The sequence below is a fragment of the Dysidea avara genome, chromosome 3, assembly GCF_963678975.1.
Source record: "Dysidea avara chromosome 3, odDysAvar1.4, whole genome shotgun sequence".
NCBI lineage: Eukaryota > Metazoa > Porifera > Demospongiae > Dictyoceratida > Dysideidae > Dysidea > Dysidea avara.
The window spans coordinates 3,833,679-3,854,816 of NC_089274.1; the positions used below are offsets into that span (position 1 = coordinate 3,833,679).

The 21,138-nt window shown below is 37.9% G+C and overlaps 3 protein-coding genes across 4 annotated transcripts; 2 read left to right on the top strand and 1 right to left on the bottom strand.

The window, feature by feature from the left end:
* The first annotated feature begins 1 nt into the window (after position 1).
* LOC136248951 (kinetochore protein Spc25-like) lies at positions 2–5,853 on the top strand. The gene is made up of 5 exons (XM_066040823.1): positions 2–179; positions 1,063–1,116; positions 1,174–1,260; positions 2,839–2,937; positions 5,408–5,853. The coding sequence occupies exons 1-5, from the start codon at positions 62–64 to the stop codon at positions 5,530–5,532; spliced, it is 483 nt and encodes a 160-aa protein (XP_065896895.1). The 5' UTR covers positions 2–61; the 3' UTR covers positions 5,533–5,853.
* LOC136248942 (nostrin-like) lies at positions 5,553–17,004 on the bottom strand. Of its 2 annotated transcripts, XM_066040809.1 has the most exons (19): positions 16,944–17,004; positions 16,838–16,894; positions 16,508–16,608; positions 16,069–16,149; positions 14,926–14,988; positions 13,206–13,287; positions 12,814–12,876; positions 12,086–12,193; positions 11,776–11,821; positions 11,615–11,694; positions 11,408–11,506; positions 10,728–10,847; positions 10,544–10,652; positions 10,407–10,495; positions 10,144–10,269; positions 7,728–7,828; positions 6,558–6,633; positions 6,419–6,488; positions 5,553–5,853 (listed from the first exon to the last, which is right to left on the bottom strand). In XM_066040809.1, exons 2-19 carry the CDS (start codon positions 16,862–16,864, stop codon positions 5,666–5,668), a joined length of 1,629 nt encoding a protein of 542 aa, XP_065896881.1. In that variant the 5' UTR covers positions 16,865–16,894; positions 16,944–17,004; the 3' UTR covers positions 5,553–5,665. The 2 variants fall into 2 exon arrangements, with proteins under 2 accessions (XP_065896881.1, XP_065896880.1); XM_066040808.1 differs by having other exon boundaries at positions 16,838–16,988.
* On the top strand, positions 16,984–19,961 carry LOC136248947 (GATOR2 complex protein MIOS-like). The gene is made up of 10 exons (XM_066040818.1): positions 16,984–17,140; positions 17,191–17,227; positions 17,288–17,364; positions 17,418–17,497; positions 18,604–18,662; positions 19,075–19,136; positions 19,181–19,448; positions 19,496–19,599; positions 19,650–19,833; positions 19,886–19,961. The coding sequence occupies exons 1-9, from the start codon at positions 17,036–17,038 to the stop codon at positions 19,701–19,703; spliced, it is 846 nt and encodes a 281-aa protein (XP_065896890.1). The 5' UTR covers positions 16,984–17,035; the 3' UTR covers positions 19,704–19,833; positions 19,886–19,961.
* The last annotated feature ends 1,177 nt before the right edge of the window (positions 19,962–21,138 follow it).

Here is a 21,138-nt window from a genome sequence, read left to right on the forward strand (position 1 = left end):
TTAATATGATCACGTGATTATTTATCAAGGCGCGAAATTTAACACTATCGAAAATTCAAAAATGGGCATAGAAGACTTGAAGCAGGAAATATTGACCTCCGTAAATACTTGTAACAGCTTTGTTGGAAAAGAACAAGAGGTGTTACAGAACTTTATCACTGCACTAAATACAGGCCAGGGTAAGTAAGCTTTTTTTTTTTTTTTTTTTTAATTTAAACAGGGAAACAGCATCAGCAAAAGCTGTTTTTCAGCTGTGCCCTGAACAAGCATACGAAACAATATAGGTACATATATACACACAATTAACTAAATATGACTTAAATAAGCTAGCTTAAAGCTATTTAATGAGTTCATCTCGGTGATTGAGGTAGGCAGGCTGTTCCATATAGTTGTGCCACGATAATATAGACTTCGTTTGCCATAGTTTAATCGCACAGCAGGTACATACAAATGATAGACATTGCGCCCTGCATGACCTGTGACGGATAAAGCAGACCTGAATGTGGAAAGTAAGTAGGAGGGTGATAGCATTTTTAAGATCTTGTATACTTGTATGGCAGTATGAAATCTGTGACGTTCAACTAAAGTAAGATTAAATGCAGAAGATCTGGCAGAGTCATATGATGAAAACCGTGAATGAAGTCTCTTAAGATGGCCAACATTAGTAGGTACCCATACAACATCACAATAGTCAATTATAGGTAAAACATGGGCCTGATATAATAATTTCATCACAGTAGGAGTGAGTGGCTTAAGGCGATTAATTGAATATAATTTGCCACGAACCCTCCGTAAAACATACTCCACATGTTGGTGCCAAGTTAAATGTTGGTCAATGTAAACTCCTAAATGTCGCACAGTAGAAACCTGTTGTAGTGGTAAACTGTCAAGTGATAGGTGTAGGGTTTTCCCAGAAATACGCTCTCGGGTCCCAATGAGCATAGGCGAGGACTTTGGAACACTCAGTTTCAACTTGTTGGCAACCAAGCTTAAGGTACCACCCAACAGAAATATCGCAATGACTTTGATATTAATATTATGTGCGTATATGTTGATTTGTAGCTTCTAAGAAAGTTGAAGATGTGAAAGAGGAACTAGGGCAACTCGCAACAGTTGGTAAATATGGTGGCTAACATTTGTAGGACTCTACATAATACGTGTATTCCTTCACAGAGAGTGAACGAGTTAGTGCAGTGAAGAACGAGGACATGTTGAAGCTGTACAAACAAGCTGTTGGCATGGAGATCAGAATAACAAGTGGTGAGTGTAAATGATTGTACGATGGTACCTGTTGAAGGCCACTCCAAATAGATTTTAATAATTCTCTGTGCCCTGTCCACACATCTGTTTACTGTCAGCACTAAAATGTTTCATCCTTCTGTATTCCAGTTTTTCCTGCATACTATACAATAGACTGTCAACTCACATGTCAGTGTGTTATATAAAGTTGGCACAAATTCACTTTCATGTATGATTCCTGGCATTCCTGCACCTTTGATAATGAAATTACACTTTTGTGCAGTTTGTGTGGTCGTGCTCAGGTAAATAATGTCTTGAAAAGCTGTAATGGAATGACTGGCTCCTACATGCAATGAGAGTACTCCTTGGTACATACAGTAAATTACCTGAACACATACCCTAGTGATGATGCCTCATTCAGGGGTCACATGCCATACTTAATTCATAAGAAAAATTATATGAAACTTGTTCTGTAAGTTCTAACATAAGTGCAGTTTCTTTATTATTTGGTGACAGCTAGCTGCAAGGAAGAAAACATTAGCTGTGCGGCCTGGACCTAAGGAGCTATATATATATACATGGTGACCTTTATACATATTTAGTAGCTCTACATCATAGCACTAGACTCTAGCCACATGCTATTAAATTGTGACTGGATATTCAGTTGGATGAATGTATAAAATGTTTCCAGTGTGACAGTAGTTCACTGCACCTGCTGTATAGTTTATGAATGCAATTATGTGGCACGGTAAACTACTCATGGTTGGTGATTGTATTAAGGAGGTTCCAGATACAATGAACAGTGCTAACTATATTGAGGGGCAATACCACTAGTTAGCCTGTTCCTTGTATCCTCCACCTCCTCATACAATCCATCCTCCTCTTACGGACTTTATCCTCGAGGAATCTGTGAATTACTTAGTTATGGTGAACTCCTCCGATATCGGTATTGGTGTTTTTAGCAGATATGAGCAGATATTACATCCTCCTCTTACGGACTTTATCCTCGAGGAATCTGTGAATTACTTAGTTATGGTGAACTCCATTAGAGGTGCTCCGATATCGGTATTGGTGTTTTTAGCAGATATGAGCAGATATTACACATATATACTATAATTGTCCAAGATGTCTTGTGGTGCACAATGGGTAAAGCAAAAGTTCAAGTTGCAAGTTTTTGTGGCCAGGGTTCAAATCCTGAGTTGTGGTCACACTTTTTCTTCTTTACACACCTTTTTATCACTACCTTTTCCACAAAATTTTTTCTTTACATAGGTTTTAGTGACCACTTTTAACCTATTTGCCACATTTTTTAACATTTATTGTAGTGTCCCTTTTATGGTTAGGTATTGGTATTGGAATCAGTATTTTTGTAGCCAATGTATCGGTTATCAGTTTGTTGAAAAATTTCCACATCGGTGCACCTCTAAACTCCATTTATGCATACTTCCTTAAAGAAAACAATTGCAGTGTATATATCTGTGACAGAGCTTATCTTTATGCTGCAGTGATATTAGGGTTGAGTAGTATAGTCAAATATCTGTAGCTTGGTAGTTGAGATACAAGTTGTGTGTTAGATATAGTTTGTTTACCATTCATTAGCTGGTGGGATGAAGATAGTATTTATCAACTTGGACCCTTCAGACCCAGACAGGATCTTCTATATCATAATAGATGTAGTTGATAATAAAGTGTGGAACAGTAAGTGAATGTGTGTGCAGTGTGTGTGTGGTGTAGCGTGTGTCGCTCTGTCAAAAATATGTGTGTTCTCTTGGAGTGCTTTATGGTTGTTAGTTGGGCGTATGTTTTTTTGGTACGGCCACTTTTGGCTGTGAACTAAAAATGACCTTCATAATGAGGTGACCCTATTAGTAAGGCTATTAAGTTATGTTGGACCTGCCACTGTACATGTAACAAGGTGGATTTATTAATGCTGTTTTCCATATAGTGGCAAACCGCCTGCTTGCAATACTATCACTGGGAAATAATATAACTCACCAGTATCACAGCAACTATATGCCGGGACTTTCTGGCATTGTAGGCAAGACAATTTGTAAATGGTAACAAACTCCACAGGCAAACACCAGTGATGTTCAACACAAAGAAAAGATGATGGCAATACATATACTAAAACACCTGTAATATACCATATTGTAACAAATGAAGGCATACCTTTGCTGCCATGTTGTTTCCAAGGTTTGTTATTATTTACTCTTGGTTAAACTAATAAAATATGGGAAAATACAAACGTACAATTCAATCCATCTCAACTAATTGTCATACACCACAAAGGCTAGTTGGCATGTGGCGATTATGCTGGCATTATTTTGAGCATAATAGGTATGTGTGGGAATCAGGAATTATGCTAGCAGTTTGAAGCAATTATAAAGCTTGAACAGCAGGAAATTACACAATTCCATTAAATAGATTGCAATACTCTAATAGAGCAGTCCGAAACTCTAATAGAACAGTCACCGAATATTACTACTCTAATAAAGCAGTCACTTAGTAATGATATAGCAACCAGATAAAGGACTATTTGAAGTTAAAACATCAATTAAATGGTATAATATAAACATCATTGGACAAAGATGGTGGCATAATTTTGGGAATAATGGGCATTTCTCAAAAGCATAATAGGTGGCTTTTTTAGCACTGCTCAAAAGCATAATGCTCAATTTTTGGAGCATAATAGCCTCATGTCTAGTTGTAGGCTACTGCAAATGGTAGTGTGCACTCCAACTCAGGAAATACACAGGTGGCTTTTGCTCTTATACCAGCCTTTATAAGTACATCTTTAGCTATGTTTAGAACCTACTTGACATGGTCACTATAATGAGGTGGTCTTATTAAAGAATTTGTCACAAAGTGAGCTTAAAACACAATAATCTAGATATATCAGATATTGTAAGGATCATTGTGATGAAGATAAACACAGTTAGTATATATAGAAGATCAAGTTACTCTAATATAGCAACCATTAATACGGTTATTTGACTACTCTATTAGAGTATTGATTTTGCGCTTGCTTCTCTACTACTACATCAAATGCTATTAAAAGTACATGATTGACTATTATAACGTCACTCCCAGGAATCAGTACCACTCCACAAGAGAGATTCTGCTTCTCCCTCCAGTTCAGTTTGGTAACATGACTAATTACAAAACTAGGACTGTTCCTTATTTTGCCAACACAATCAGGTGTAATTTAACATTAAATTTACGCAAAGATTTTTTCGATACGAAGCCACTCATTTGTGGAATTCCTTGCCATCTGATATTAAAGAACTTCATTCATTTAGAGATTGTCATGGCTGTGCGAAAAGCCATTTTTGTCAACTATGTAATTCAGTGTTATTTGTGTACTTGTATGTGTGGGTGGTGTAATGTATGCTATTGTCTTGCTTTGTGTTTATCTTGTTTATTGTTGTATGCTTACACTGTAGTTAGTTGTTGTTTTTGTATCACTCCAACAAGGAGAAACAGCATTGTGCCGATTGTTGTGAGTATAAAATAATAAATCAAATCGAATAATTTTGGGAATAACAGGTGGAAATAAAGAGAATTGCTAGAGAGAATAATTGGGAAATTTAAAACCACAGTCAGTAGCAAAACACACTTTATAACAAGTTGGGAAATTGCTATTGCATGAATTTTCAAGGAAGATCGATAGTTTGATAGGTACTTTTAAAATGGAACTATCTATACACCAATGATATTTTACTTGCAGTTTTTCACATTCCTTTTTAATCTAGAGTTAATTCATTGTTTACTGTTTGGCCTATCTAATATTTTGTTTGGGTTGTAACTGTGTGCAAATATCTTTGCCATCAGTATCAACAGAATTACTGTAAGTGAGGAGATAGTACCTGGCTTCTGTGTCTTGACTGTTGCTATGGCTTTCCACAATGGACACTGGGCCAAGAATTTTGCTACATACACAAAAGAAGTTTTCCTCTCAAACCTTTTGGGATCGAATTAGGTTTCTTAAGACTTTAATTCAGAGAGTTATGTTTCGCTGTATTGAACAATAACTTTTTCCTGAAACCTGGTTCTACTGCGTCAGTAAAAATCTCTGAATGTGTCTTGCAAAGAGTCATCTGTCTAAAATACAGCAATGTGACTAGATCTAAACAGTTTTTGTATAACTTTTTTTTTCTTCCCTCAATAGTTTATGATTGCAACCCTCATGTGTCTGGACTGGAAAGACTACTAGAAGACCTCAATTCCACTGGGAATCTGTCACTGTTCTGCAAACAGTTACGTAAAAAATTTCAAGAGATTGTTCGTACCTAGGTAATTGTTACCTACAGTAGTTAATTGTATATACACACATATTTTTTTATAATTAAAAAAAATAACTTATCCACTATAACAAAAATATAACAAACTTTTTCAAAAATAAAAAAGAAATATATACACACAATGTTTAATAATTGCCATTGACAATCTCCTGGACGTATGTAGCAGGGAAAATCCCTACAATGCCATTTAGTTCTCCCTGCCACCAATCGTCTTCTTGTTTGTCTATTACATTGATTAGGTCTCCCTCCACAATCTTTAGCTCATCACTTTGCTGGGGCTCATAGTCATAAAGTACTTGACACTTCCCAACATCTAGAATAAAAGATGGTATTAAATTTTTTAAACAAATCTTTGGCGGCATTTGTGTAGTTCCGCTGTAACTGTGTATTTGTGTGACATGGAACATCTTGTTTCTATTGGTATTCTGTATATGTAATGTGACCAAATCTCAGTGGCATTTGTGCACAAAGGTAAAACTTTACTATGTGCACCACACTGCATTTGGGAAATATGACACCACTTGTAAGTCCCCAGTTCACAAATATGGTGAATAGGAATGTGTGCAAGGAATTTAGTAGATTCCTCTTGGCTACAGGTGCAGGCTATATATAATCAGTATAGTTTTACTCAAAACCTGTATGATGCAAACAAAAGAAATTAGACCCAAAGACTTCATACGTTAAACCCCACAATGGTATTTTATTAATTAAGTGGCCTCTCATATATAAACCTTGATTAAAAGAACATACATTGCCGATGTTTACATTGCCAACAGCTTGTATGACATGTCAACTTATCATTGCTTTCAACATACATGTTCTACTAGTGCTTGCAAAAAGGGGACAATTTATAGGACAAAGGAGAGATAACTACTTACAAGAAATCGACCCATCATGGTCATCTTCTGGCTCACTGAAGTCTCCATCATCCGGTGACACATCGCTTGGCTGGGGTACAATGTAATTGTACTCATGTGAAGCGACAGGCACAAGATATTCACTAGGGACATTAGGCACCTGATAGTGCTGATTGTCTGGAGAAATCGATGGTGGTTGTTCTTTTGCCAGCCTGCTACCTCTGTGGATTCTCCGGCTGTGGATGAAACAGTTAGAATAAACATGCATAGCAGATGAGAATGACAATGTATAAATGTTACAAGTACAAGGAAAAATATCATTAGAGTAGGGATCATAGAAATACAAAATCAATGAAACAAGGGAGATGTCACCTATACCTGCAGCTATACTAGTGGACATTTAATCCCTACTCCAGTTATATAATAGCAAAAGTTTATTGTAGTATTAAAAACTTTATTATTTGTTTGTAATAGATCCATCATGTTTGACGATTCTGCAATATCTAGCTAATGTTACAGAGTGTGTGTAAATGAACGTGTTGAGTTTCTATACCATCAGTAGTACACCCCAAAAATCAATCTCACAATTGAAAGTTCCTGGCATGTGTCAAAACATAATGTTGTAAGAATATATAGCAGATTGTATACAGCATAAGCAAGTCTACAGGCGCAATCATAACTTACTAATGCAATAGTGTATGGAGTTGAATCTTGGCTCGTTGTGTTTCACTTTGAATTTGTGAATCTATCTATGTGTATTATGTTTGTCTGTTTGAGAAGTTATATTCACTAAAGGAAGATCATCTGCAAATTCTTTTTGTCACCACACCATAAACAAATGTATGTAACATGGAAATCTCATGGGTTGATTGCAGAGGCACTTCTTATACTTTTCTTCATTTGTTATGCTATTAGTGAGCTGAAAATGAAGAGCAGCTTGCTGAAAAGGCACATCTCAGGCCAAAGTGACATCAAACAGTGAAGAAATCAATGTAGTGTTAACCATTATGCTTGACTGGAGGTATATCAGGCAGTCAGTCATTCAGTCAGTTAATAGGTTATAAACTTTGTTGGAAGCATTTGAGGTTGTTCTGTAGGCACATTTGGATATCAATACAGCCAAGCTGAACTACACAATACTATCAAGATAATACACGCTTTAGTACATTACAACAATTTTAAAAGTGGTCATGGGGGTTGCTAAGCATCAAAATGAACATGTTAACATGACAACGGTTGCTATATAAGAGAAGAAACCATATGAAGTGCTTTTGAAAAGTTATTTTACTAAGATGAGACCTACTGACATTTATTATTTCTTTAATCATACCTATGGCTATCTTCCAGATCATCATCAGTATAGTCGATATCACATGATGCCAGTGATGATAGTAACTCCAGTGGTATCCTCATTATCGATGTGTTCATACCCTAAATGATGATGATGTGTGTAATGTCAAGAGTTCATAATATATATATATTTTTTTATAGTTATAACATGCTTACGAGGGATATGACTAAAATATACGCATGATTCACGAGAGCGCTCGAGTGAGAGTGCGTATATTTAGTCATATCCCGAGTAATCGCGTTATAACTGTTATATTCTACACCCCAGTAGATGAAAACGATTATAGATAGTAAGCTATAGTGAAACAGCACCTCCTGGAGATGGAAATCAATAGAAATTCTTGATGGATCAGACGTTTTACACTTTAGAGGTGCCACTCCCACATAGTCACGATTAGTGAGTTATCCACGAAGGAGACAATAGTTCATCGAAACTTGTTCCAGTTCCTGAGGTGAATAATTGTTGGTTGATTTAGGCACTTGTTATTAGAGACTTGTTTACCATTTAGATAAGGATTCAAGGAATGTGTGAAGTTACACCATATATGGTAAGCATAGCCACAAAGCGTGGTATATCAGTTATATACCACAGCGCGGCGCTTTTGATCTCAACCACAGGTGTGGTATATATATATATATAGAAGAGAGTATCCTACTCTCATATACCCCTGTAGAAGGGCGTATCGTGAAGTTATGATGTAATGAAAAGGTGTTGTGGTGTATGAGCAAGGTGTAAAAGTGCAAGAATCGTTAGCACATTCATGACGATCAGGATAGTAGTATTCGCACTAGTAAGACATGTCTATAAAGCGGTCTGAACCCATGCAGGAACGATTGTAGTTCAGTGAGAAACCTGTAGAGCTAGAGTTAATTTGGTGGCTAGCAATGTTGTTAGGCACGTGTTCAATCAAGTTCAACTAATGACATCATTAAGAAAAACGGGTGAACTCAGAAGTGCTACGTCATAATTTCATGATACGCCCTTCTACAGGGGTAGGATATTCTCCTCGGTATAATTATATAATGTACTCTTGGTAATGTGTGTGTACATCCCAGGTGGGGATAGGGAGTAGAACAAGCCCATGTGATTTGATAATTTAAGCGACACTTGAAAATAAGATGATTTTATGTGAGTCAATGGTTACTACATAAAAATATCTATGAAGAGGTTAGATAAATACATATTTGAGTTCTACCGTGTTTGAACAATGGTGTGGATTTCATAAAGAAAAACAAAACTGTTATGAAGAAATCACCATCCAAAATCGGTCACCAATAACGGTCCCCTGCAGTTTCCAAACAATCGTCTGTGCTGATATAGAAAGGTAAAAGAATCTGTTTATATTATTTTAAGGACCTAAAGTAATTCCACTACCAGTTAACATGGAATTGCTCTACCTCCCCAGTGTGTTCCCCAGTGTGTTCCCCAGTGTGTTCCCCAGTGTGTTCCCCAGTGTGTTCCCCAGTGTGTTCCCCAGTGTGTTCCCCAGTGTGTTCCCCAGTGTGTTCCCCAGTGTGCTTCATTGCACAAGTCAGTGATACACACAACACACACACACACTATACATGCAAACACTTGTAAAAACAGGTACCAGAAGCAAGTGAAATCCTCCGGCTAGTTAGTAACGCTAAGAAGGCTGTACCATGAAGGTGTAGTTACCGAAACTAATTGAGACATTTGAGTATGATTTGACATTTGTTCCCCCCATAAATACATTGGGTAGACAAGGGAGCAATGTAAGTAACTGTGCGCGCGCGCCCACACACACACACACACACATGTAGGCAGGCACAAATTAAACCATAGATGTGCAAGCTAAACACCATTCTCTATATTATCACCTAACACTGCCCCTACACAAACCCTAAAACAAATTGTGGTGAAAATGATTTTATCTGATCAACAGCCAATAAACTGATGGTCTCCAGTAAAATACCAGTGGACTAGATTTTTGCCATATATGGTAATGTTTAGAAGAAAAATATTTATTGATTTTCCACTAGCCAAAAAATTATGCCTGTCTAATTGGGCAGGACACTGAATGTACACACACTACACAACCACAAAGCAACATGGTTTCTGCCTGCTGAAAAATTTCCAAGTGGAAATGTCCCTACATGTACATAGGCAAAAAGTACAGCAGGCATTAAACTTATTTCCTTCTGTACACTGGTCATTTTGGAAATGGCACCAGCTACAACACATACCCATCAGAGATTGTGGTGACTATATGCAATTACAGGTAATAGGTAGGTTGTAACTCAAGACTTTTAAATCTTCTGATTCACACAACTATATTGTCTGAATTTTGTTTAGATTTTACTGAGCTTTACATTAGCAATGTGCTGTATGTATGACTGCACTTGCACATACACACATACACACACATTCTTACCTTGTCTTTGTTTATTGTGATATACTCATTGTATGCCTCAATAGGGTGAGATTGTCCATTCATTTCGTTGTGTGTACACATTAACTGATATCTGCTAGCCTTCATCAAGTTGAGTAATGCATCTGCCTGTAGCATTGTACAACAATACTAAATAACTTCACACAACACACACGGGACTACAGATGTATCCTTTAGAGAAAAAAACATAAGCTGAATTATTACAAACAAAATATATGCATGTCTGATGTATACCACCCAAGTACCTCATAAAGTTGTCTATTTACATCTTCTAGTGCTTTTTCGTCACAGAAATCTGGTGTAGAATCATATACTCTTTTCAGATTATCTACACCTGAAGAAAAGTAGGAATCACTCATTGCTATGGTCTGGATTGCAATACCTTCTTTAGTCTTCACTTGGCGCTGAACGTCTTCTGTAAACTCACGGATTCTTCGAGACAGACTGGCCTTCCGTCTTTCTTTGTCCATGCTATTGCTTATATCTTGCTCCTATGACACAAATTGTGACAAACTATGTGACACAAATCCCCCACCCTCCCTGGGGTATGTGTTATGAGCACATACATAGCAGTCGTAGAGTAGCTGTTCTGGCTGGTTGGCACCAGTGCCGTGTGTCTCACACACTAGTCGTATGTCATCATCAGGGTTGATGCTTTCTGCCTCCGACAAGATTGAATCACATGACTAAGTATGACATCATGATTACAATGACAACAGTACAAGAATAGACCATTTGGCTAGAAATTTTAGTGAACTAGGACACATTCAAATTAAACTTTCTGTGGATTAAAAAAAAAACCCCTAAATTTTGGTCGTAGTAATGAAAATGCATCTACCACACCAATAGATATATGGCACATACGCATATGATCTGTCCACAATTTTAATCATTTTGTAATATTTTTTTTTTCACTCGGGCCTCCAAAAATTACTGCAATACCATATTCACAGCTGTAACTGTGTAAGATGGGTGGTTAGTTTTACAGCCAGTGTCTACAGGAATAATTCAAAGCACTGAAACTGAAAAATGATTTTTGTGGGGTGAAACCAACCACATACTCTATCAACAACTTATAATCAAAACCAAGGCTTTAATTACCAGTCTGAGGTGGAAATATATCATAATTGACCAGAAGCCCCCAAGTATAACCCACCTACAAACAGAATTTTGGCACACATCACCACAAAGCTGGGATAACCTTATATGGTCATAAACATAACAGTGTTGCACATTGCAGACTTACAGTCTGAATGACTGGTATTGTGGAGGTGGCCAGTTCAGTGTATTTGGAGAGGGAATTTCTGATGTAGTTTAATCGCTCTGTTTCAAGATTTTCTAACACCTATATACAATGTAAGTGAAATACAGCAAATATTATGAATTACAGTAAAATACACGTATATAGCAATTACAAAAAAAAATGGCCTAATGATGTGTGGACTTAGCTTACCATGCAGCAACGATGCATAGATGCTTCCCACTGTAATCTCGCAGTCTCAGATTTTCGATTTAATTCCTTGTAGTCTCGATCTGGTGAGTACAGTGAAGAGAAATTTGGTAGCCACACACGTACATATACTGGTAGTCTTGTACATGCAATTTATTTCACACCTGCTTTCAAGAGCGACTCCTCAGCTTTACGAAACCTTCCATCCAGCTACAGAAACATATACATAAGGTTCATCTGTAAAGGCTTTCTATGAGTAAAGAAAATTGAGTGCAAAAATTACTGCATGCGCTGTGTATGTGTGTCTGTGAGTCAGTACATAGTTATGCATTTATGTTAGCAGGTGATATGTAAATAAGTACAAGAAACCATATTAGTAACCCAACCACACCACAACACACTTCAGAAGACCTAGCCATCACCTGAACATAAATGGTAACCACATTCTTCCTAGCAATCCACCTCATCCCTTACTTTACTGGCTTCCTTGTCACTTAAGGCTTTCTGGCCATTTTTGGTTCCTTCTACTTGGTCCCACAATGTGTGACACTCTTTGCTTTTGGAGTGAGATAGTTTCTTAGCCTGTTGGTGCAATAATATAAGAGACAAGTAAGTTTACAAAACAGTTAACATTTGGTGACCATACAGTAGTTCTGTATTGAATTAGATGCCTGTTAGTGAAGCCAGGGTAGATGCCAATAATTTGTAATGCTGCCTTTTTGAAAAGAAATTTTGTTATACGCTTGCTGAGTAAGTAGTATCTTTGAATATAATACCCCTCTGGTGGTTTCTAGTATACAAATTTGTTCAAGCCTTAGCAACCACACAGAAACAACTAGATCTTTGACTTGCTTCCTTCACCACAGATTACTACAGTAAGACACCACATAACAAGCTCTAAAACAGTCACAATGGTAACCTAAACATTGCAGGGACAGCCAATACTACTACAAGGTGGCCTCATTGCTTATGTTACAGATAAACAGAAGCTGTTGAGCTTCAAAGGTTAGGGATTTCAGCAAAGGACACCTGTACAAAGCTAAACTACAGCCAAATTAGTTACTGGCAATGAGGTCAAAAATAAAAATATAAGCATTAAAATGAGGGAAAGAAAAGCCAGTGTCCAGAATGTTATACTTGCAAACATGCCGAAGCCACTGACTGTTTTTGGAGACTTCATTTCTATTCACAAATACTCATACCCTTAGCTCTTCATTTCTTTTGTCTAGAAACATTCTGTGGCTGTCTCTCACAGCTTGCTCAACCTGAAAAGAAGCCAATGTGTTACTGATCTATGAATAGAAATCTGAGTGTTTGTGTTGAGTAAGAATTCACATAGACAGTACCAAGAACAGTAACAATTTAATGGAGACAATAATGTGGGTCTTTCCACGGTGCCCACTCACTTGCACTTCCCAGAACCCGTGCAGTGCATGACTGATTGTTCAGTGTAAACTAATTTGGACAAAAATATGGCCTCAATATTTGAGGCCTGTAGTGTACAGCAATATACAACATAGTGGAGTGGACTAAGTGAGTATAACTACTTGTAATATGCACACACAAAAAGTGTTGACAGAAACTCCATACTCACTGGTTTTCGTTGCTTTACTTGTCCATCTACAAATAGTTTCATCGGTTTGTGGGACTCTATAACCAAACTGGTGCTCAGATTTCTACTCAAACAAAAGAAACAAATTGCATCAAAGATCTCTGCCTCCTGTTTGCATAGTGTGTGTGTGTGTGTGCATGTGTGTGTGTGTGTGTGTGTGTGTGTGTGTGTGTGTGTGTGTGTGTGTGTGTGTGTGTGTGTGTGTGTGTGTGTGTGTGTGTGTGTGTGTGTGTGTGTGTGTGTGTGTGTGTGTGTGTGTGTGTGTGTGTGTGTGTGTGTGTGTGTGTGTGTGTGTGTGTGCGTGTGTGCATGTGCATGCGTGTATGGGAACCTGGTGACCTGGTATCAAAGGAGAAGCAGCCTACCCAGCTGTAACATCAGTAGGTACATGATGTTAATCAGTCGCAGGGAAGCAAATACTAAGTGTCCATGTCGCACATAGTGGGTGAAGTACCGGGTGGGACTTTAGGTGCCTACACCTTCACCTGTGAGACATGACAAAGCCTCGTCCTGCCAGAAGGATTTGTCTGTGCTGACTCCTAACACCTGAGTTTAGTACACAGGTGTACCAGTGCTGGTCCACTGGATAGGCACGACTGTGTTTGTGGTAGCTGAAAACTATACTTTTGCACACGCACATGTGTGTGTTATGGTGCTGCACATGTGTGTGTTATGGTGCTGCACATGTGTGCATTGTGTGAGTGTGTCAGCATGGTGCAACATCTATGTCTCGGTGCCACAACATCTAATGTTTCAGTGCCACATCTAATGTTTATGGTGCAATGAGATGGGAATTTCAAAAGTTGATGGTACAAATATAATTTGTACCAGAGAAAACATCTTATACAATCTCACATAAACTCCAGTCACAATAATTTAAGCACATCATAAAATAACATTCACCAGGTACATGCATAGAATTGTACATAGTTTTCATTTTTACTTGCTGGAAATAATTTCTATGTACAAATTGGCAATGGTCGTAGATACAAGTCTCAGTAGTAAACTGCATCAATATTTATGGTTCTCTAACTGGGAAACCTATGTAACTGTCAACAAGAGGATTTTTTTTTAAATGTCTAAAAGGTGACTGGCCTAAATTTTACTCTACATCATTGCCATAGTAACAACATGATATTATTAATGGAAACAACCAGGTATACCCCAGCAACCAAATGTTGTGTGTGCCCATGTTGCCAACGTCCTGATCACGGACCTGGTAACACTTCACTTGTTGGTTGTGTGGCTAGTGGCAGCATCTTTGTCCCAGGAGGCAGGAAGCCACAATTAATATGCATCATGCAGTATTAAATAGTAGAAAATTTTGATGATACTGGCCTAAATAAGACTCTTGTAAATGAGTTCCATGGATAAATAGGTAAGGAGGCTAAGGGGACCATTGGACAGGCAGTATAATTGTGTGTGTGTGTTGTGTGTGTGTGTGTTGTGTGTGTGTGTGTGTGGCACATGTGATGTAAATACAGTAAGGGCGTGTACATGAAAAAAATGCACAATTAATAACACATGCAATTAAACACTACAAAATTTTCCATGTTTTATAACACTGAACAGTTCAGATTTCCTAACATTTCAATAATTTGCTAACAGAATCTTAACAAAACATGCAACATTACACATCTTGTAAGTGCTCTTGTTACAACAAAGACTGGTACAAAAACCCTTTACACACATCCTCCCTTACTTGTGAGCATCGCCCAACATGTCCAGGTGATCTACAAAGTGCTGCCATGTCTTGCTCAAAGAGCTGGATAATAGAAGATGAAAAAATGTTACAGAAGTGTCACTTCTTTCAGAACACCATAGTTTAGTGTTAGTAAAAGTGTATGTATGTACACTACTACAAATACAAATGCGACCATGGGCAAGTATCAAGGTGTCCTCATTAGAGAGGTGTCCTGATTTCAAGGGTCAATTAAAATATGTGTATACACTAATACAAATGGGACCATGGAGTACTTCTAGTGTCCACATTTTGGGTGTCCTTTTTGATGAGTTCTACTGGGTACATATACCCCCAATACATTCATTCACCATCGTGACGTATGAAAGTATCACATAGAATGTTTTCAGGTGTAAGCACATATCCTCTGTTGTGCTTGCAGGTATGCGTAGAAAATGTGAATTGCATAAAGTAGCAGAAAGTAAACCAGTTACGAGAGCTTCTCCAAAGTGAAAGATTCCTTTACATTTACAGTAGAGTAGCTAGAAGGAGGAGCCCCATCCATAGTTCAGGTGGTGAGTTATAGTCTGAGCCACATTCGCTACCCGTACTTTTGTATGAGATTCACGATAGTCGTCCACCAAAAATTCTTGGGCACGCCGCTAATCAACGTATATTGATTATTTTTTGTTCAAATAATAAAACGTGCATATCCTCTATTACATAGGTTAAGTAATCTGAGGATAAACTTAACATTTCTCACCTTTGTGAAAAACCAGCTGTACAACAGATAAACATTGGACAGTGGACTTTAATATATACGATAATTAAGTCCTATTATAAAAATTATGGGATTACATATTTGCGATTGGCTAAAGAGCATCTGCCACATTTGTAAATCCAAAAACTTCATGTAACTAAACTTAGTTGATTTACAACATAATGTATACTAACTGTGTAGACAGAAATCTTTGAGGGACAAGATCTTGCAAGGGGCAAGATTATTGCAAAAGTGTAAAAGGTGATTTTGCAGTGTTTCCACTCACGAAATTCCACAAAGCAGGGAATATTTGCCACCATATTTTCAAGAAGTTGTCGTCACAGGAAAAATTTACCAAAAGCTTCTGTCTATATAAAAAGTATTCTATGCAGTAATGGACTTACCCGATACATAATTTGCTAATCCCTCGAGCTTTCTTGGCAATTTTCTGTAGCATCTTAGAATACTCTTTTTCTGCATCAGCCCTAGAAATATCAAGAACAAAAATTAACAGGAAACAATTAATTATGCAAGATCATTTCCAATTTGCTCCTACAATGCTGGACACAATAGGTCAATTACTCCCCCATTAAGTAGCTAATTCACAAGCTTATTCTTGGCCATATTAAATCTTGTATTGTCACTGTATTGAAGCATCAAGAAGACATTTAACTACAGTGATATTTGATACACCTCATTCAATTACCACCACTTGCATTCAATGACTATACCAACTAGTTCTGCTAATTTACAGAGTATATATAGTGCCTATAAATTTGGCCTCCTTTTATTGCCCATACCATACTAAGCCACCGTTGTGTAACAACACTTAGCTTTGCTCACCGTTCACTGAAGATGGTTGCAACTTCGCGACAGAATTCATTTCCTTGCTTGGCGAACTGGTGCAGCTCATCGAATCCTTGTAGAGAGTGGGGCGAGGCCGGCTACAAAAATGCAAACACAAGAGTAAATCCTGGAAAAAAATTTCCCAGAGAGAATTAAGGCTTGACACAACTAACTTCATAGCAAATCCTCAACGTATTCTTAAATTACACGTACATCTACATACGATTACTCACTGCAAAAATACACTTTATTTACTAGTGAAACTTCGAGCTTTGTTTCGAGCTCAAGTGCACTTCGCACCTGCAAACACACGAGTACATTACTTACCCAAAAAGCGTCTTCGTAGTGTAGCATACTTGTAGCTAAAAGATTGACTGGAGTTCACTATACAACACTAAATACTTTACAATAAATAAAACACTTCTATCATTACCTGATTTTTTATTTTTTAATAGATCACATGCATGAATTAATATAACAGATTGTTTGTATTCTAATAATTTCCTGCAGAGATTTATTTTGGATATGTCATCCGTCCGCCAGTCCAGATGTCAGGTCTATTGGTCACCACATGACGAAAGGATATTCGCACGAGTAGCGACAGAGCTAAAACTCTATATTGTGGACGATGTATGAATCACGCTTCACAATGAATTGCTCTACGTGTGCTCATTTTGCAGGTTGAAGACTTCGACCATTTGACACATATTTCACCATGTAAGACCAGTAGTGTTGTTCTATTTAAACAGCTCCTAATTTTGTGCTAATGTTTTGCAGCTCTTCAACTATCAAGCCATTGTTATGCCAAGCAGATCTGTACTGTTCCGGAAGAGGACGCATATGCTGCGTTGAAAGTAATGTCTTAGTTTAATTGTTTGTTGTGTGTAACTCAATTTTGTTGTTTCAGTGTGTGTCCTGGCAGAACCAGCCAGACTACCCATATTCTTTTGCGATTGGTTACAACAATGGACGAGTTGCTTTGAAAAGGTTTGAACCATGTGTGTGGGTTACATGTGATGTCACAAGTGATGTGTGGCGTTCATGTGAAACATGTACTTTTGTATAGGAAAATTGTGATTGCTGTTTTAGAATAACTAGTTGCCAATGCTGTGGTCAGCTATGAACGTGCGGGGTGAGAGCATAACTGGTCTTGCATGGTGAATAGACTATTGTGTCTCCCACAAACAGACTTGCCAATGAGTTAGGGGTATACCAGCTTGTCAACGATGTTGAGACCTATGTCATATACCAGAAACTCTCCTTCTGTAGTATTGTTAGTATGTTATGGTAAACACTGTAGTGGTCCACTGTGGCAACAGCCTTATGTATTATGGATATGGGGTTTTGCTACATGTTCTGGTTAAGTGTACGTAATGCAGTCTTTGAACCTCTAGTACTATTGTGGAAACTTTTCTTCAAAATTGTGTTGAGGCAGGGTATCTTTAAATATCAACAGGGTCTGTCTATTCACCAAAATGGTTTCATTACAAGTTACACAGCAACCCCAACATTGCTAAGTGAGATAAGGACAGTTGGGAATTTGCTCCCCAATTGATACATCCCCATTATACAGCTAGGTACTATAGACTGGAGCAAGGTGAGTCAAGTTTTCTTGCTCAAGGAACAACAGCAACTGGGAATCATGGAGCATCGCAGACACACACACATACACACAATAGAATACTCAAGTCTATACCTTACAAACTCATATTAGAGTAAAACAAATGGAGTGCTGATATAAGCCTTCATTACTGTATACAATGAACCATACCAAAGTCAATGAGATGCCTTAGTATGGGTCTAGACATCTATACACATTTCTACAACTCTTATAGTTTTAAAAAGAGTGGCAGTCATTAGTAGACAGCATGCACAGAGAATTTGCTAAAGTGTTTGTGTTATGAATACTGAATGGTATTTCAGAGTGTTAATGACGCACACATACACATGCTTTTACTATATATAGCACCTCCATAGTAACACGAAGATCAATGTGTTCCTCTCTGGTAGGAAATACACTGTTATGTCTTGTGTCCCAAGGCATCCATTGTCAAGACTGACCAATATTTAAGACATTATTCATTTGTATTTAGGTTCACTGTTGATGAAATGGGTACTGTTAGCTTCACACCTCTCCAAGCACAGGCTCTAAGTGAGTATTCTAATGTAGAGGTACACCGATATGGAAATTCACCAATATATTGATAACTGGTATAACCTTCAAAATTACCAATTCCAGTACTGATATTTTTTAGTGTTAGGCTAAAAGGATAGTTGCCAAAACCAAGAGTAAATAATAGTGAAGGAACTCTTTTTTTTGTAAAAAGAGAAAGAAAGGTGCAATGAAAAGGTCTGAGCAAAGAAAAAAAAGTAGTTTAACTTGGCCACTGTAAAAGAGTTAGCCCTTTATGCTCTACCCAAGATCAAGCATAAAATCATCTGAGCCATTATAGTACTTAAGTACTAAAAAGTTTACTGATATCGCAATATTGGTACTGATACTGATATTTATGTTGGTGTATCTCTTCCCTAATAGCTTAGTAAACTTATTAGTAATATTTTAGATCCTCGTGGGCAAGCCAGAAGTTGCACAGACATTGCATGGAACACGTTCAATCCTGACATTGTAAGGAAAATCTTCTATGAATAAAGATTATTTGTTTGAGTTAGCTTGCAGTTGGATTGGAAAGGTCAAAAAATGAAAGTACCTTTCTAGTCCTTGATACGACTGTTGCATGCGATCCGGTTCTTGCCGAGAGACATCGTCAAATATCTTCCCTGCCAAAAGGAATTGCAGATGCTCCTTTGCAAATGGAAAGCAAAGTCATATTTGACCCAGTTTGTATGGATACTACATGTTCGTTGGCATGGGTACCAGGTACTTTACACATTGCCACTGGACTTAACTCTAAAACTATTAAAATTTATGATTTAAAAGGTAAAAGTTTGGTTTCTGGTGTTGTCATTAACATAATTCTCTCCCAGATGATTTAGCAAAGTCTCGTCCCCAGATGATGGCTAACCATAAAGCAGTACACTGCTTGTCGTTTGACCCCAAGTTACACTATCGACTTGTCTCATGTGCTGAGGTGTGGAAGTGTCATTTAATGTATAATGTAACTTGTTATCTTCACTACAGAATATGGTGTGTTTGTGGGACACCCGTAACTTCAGTAAACCTGTATCCTGTTGAAATGACACCACGCACACACTATATTCACTCACACATACAAAGATGCACATCCTTGACTGAGGTTAAAGGCATTCACATGTACCCTCAAACCCAATGTAGTTATCAACCAAATAAAGTGGTCCCCAGTCAGGTGATGATGTAATCATTATAGTGATGTAATGTGATGTCATGATTATATGTAGTCCTAATTGTTTGGGTATTCTGACCAGTGAGAGTCCCTTCCTTTACCTGATGGACATCCCATTTGCTGCAGCAGGTGTGTAGTGTGTGTGTGTGTGCGTGCGTGGGTGGGTGTGCGTGTGTGTGTGACTAGTCCTGCCCCAGGAGGATTTGCCTGTGCTGACTCCTAGCACCTGAGTAACGTACAGATGTCCCAGTGCTGGTTCACTAGGCAGGCGTGACCGTGTTAGCACTGCAGTTGAAAGGCTTTGCTTTTGTGTGTGTGTGTTGTGTTGCTTGCATTTGTGTCTAGTATGTGTAAGTGCATGCATGTGTGTCTAATGCCATTCTTGATATATGTATTAATTTCCATTAGGTTCAGGAGATGTGGAGATCTTGTACAATGACTACTTCCAGTATCACTCTAAAGAACGATCACCATATTCCAGTTTAGCAGTAGGTATGTTCTCCCTTTTGCATCCAGACACAATGCACAGCGGTATAGTTTGAGTTACAATGCATAAAATACCTAAGTACATTTATACAACCCGCCTGATTTAATCCAGCCATATTTTTGTGCCATATTGTGCTTTCTTTAGTTCTATTTTGTATATCATATAGGCAAGGATCCATTGGTGTGTTTTGCATGGAACCCAGTAATTGAGAACACATTGTTGGGTGCCACAAACTCTGGATCACTTCAGATGATTGACACCTTCAACAAAGCTCCTGTGGTACAGTGTGTGTGCGTGCGTGCGTGTGTGCGTGCGTGTGTGTTGGAGCTGCACTGATCCTAGTTTCAATAACAGGATGATACTGCTGTTTTCATGCAGTATAGCAATTGGCCATTTTATTTGCTGCAGTTACCAATTAAGCAATTAGCTCATCACATAAATGACCCCTCTTTATACCTTCCAGTTATTCTGGCACACTGAACACCCGAAAGTGTTAAGCATGATGTTAGCACAATAGGCAGAATTTGTATTTTTCCATGTTGTACAGTAACTCCTCTGCAAACTGTTGATAAAATATGGACAATATTCTAATAGAATAGCCAGTCACTTATAGGATTGTTGTGACTGTTTTATTAGAACATTCTAGTTATCTAATAGTGTTGCTGTGAGTACCATTATCTCTGTTCTTCAACAGTTCTACTTATGCCATAATATAGTGGAGCACTTCACCAGTTGAGGTGGTTCATACTTCAAATGGTCCGTACTTCAAATGGTCCGTACTGTACTTAATGACACCTTTGCCTATCGACATTGGCTATCAA

Bases quoted from the DNA above. Each gene is read 5' to 3' on its own strand.
- LOC136248951 (XM_066040823.1), top strand. From the start codon at position 62: ATGGGCATAGAAGACTTGAAGCAGGAAATATTGACCTCCGTAAATACT. The intron at 1,261-2,838 runs GTGAGTGTAAAT...ACCATTCATTAG, and splicing joins GGAGATCAGAATAACAAGTG to CTGGTGGGATGAAGATAGTA. The intron at 2,938-5,407 runs GTAAGTGAATGT...TTCCCTCAATAG, and splicing joins TGATAATAAAGTGTGGAACA to TTTATGATTGCAACCCTCAT.
- LOC136248942 (XM_066040809.1), bottom strand. From the start codon at position 16,864: ATGCTACACTACGAAGACGCTTTTTGG. The intron at 13,288-14,925 runs GTAAGGGAGGAT...TTGTTTGAGTAG, and splicing joins ATGTTGGGCGATGCTCACAA to AAATCTGAGCACCAGTTTGG. The intron at 7,829-10,143 runs GTAAGAATGTGT...ATCATCATTTAG, and splicing joins TCACAATAAACAAAGACAAG to GGTATGAACACATCGATAAT.
- LOC136248947 (XM_066040818.1), top strand. From the start codon at position 17,036: ATGTCATCCGTCCGCCAGTCCAGATGTCAGGTCTATTGGTCACCACAT. The intron at 17,141-17,190 runs GTATGAATCACG...CTCATTTTGCAG, and splicing joins AACTCTATATTGTGGACGAT to GTTGAAGACTTCGACCATTT. The intron at 19,600-19,649 runs GTGTGGAAGTGT...TCTTCACTACAG, and splicing joins GACTTGTCTCATGTGCTGAG to AATATGGTGTGTTTGTGGGA.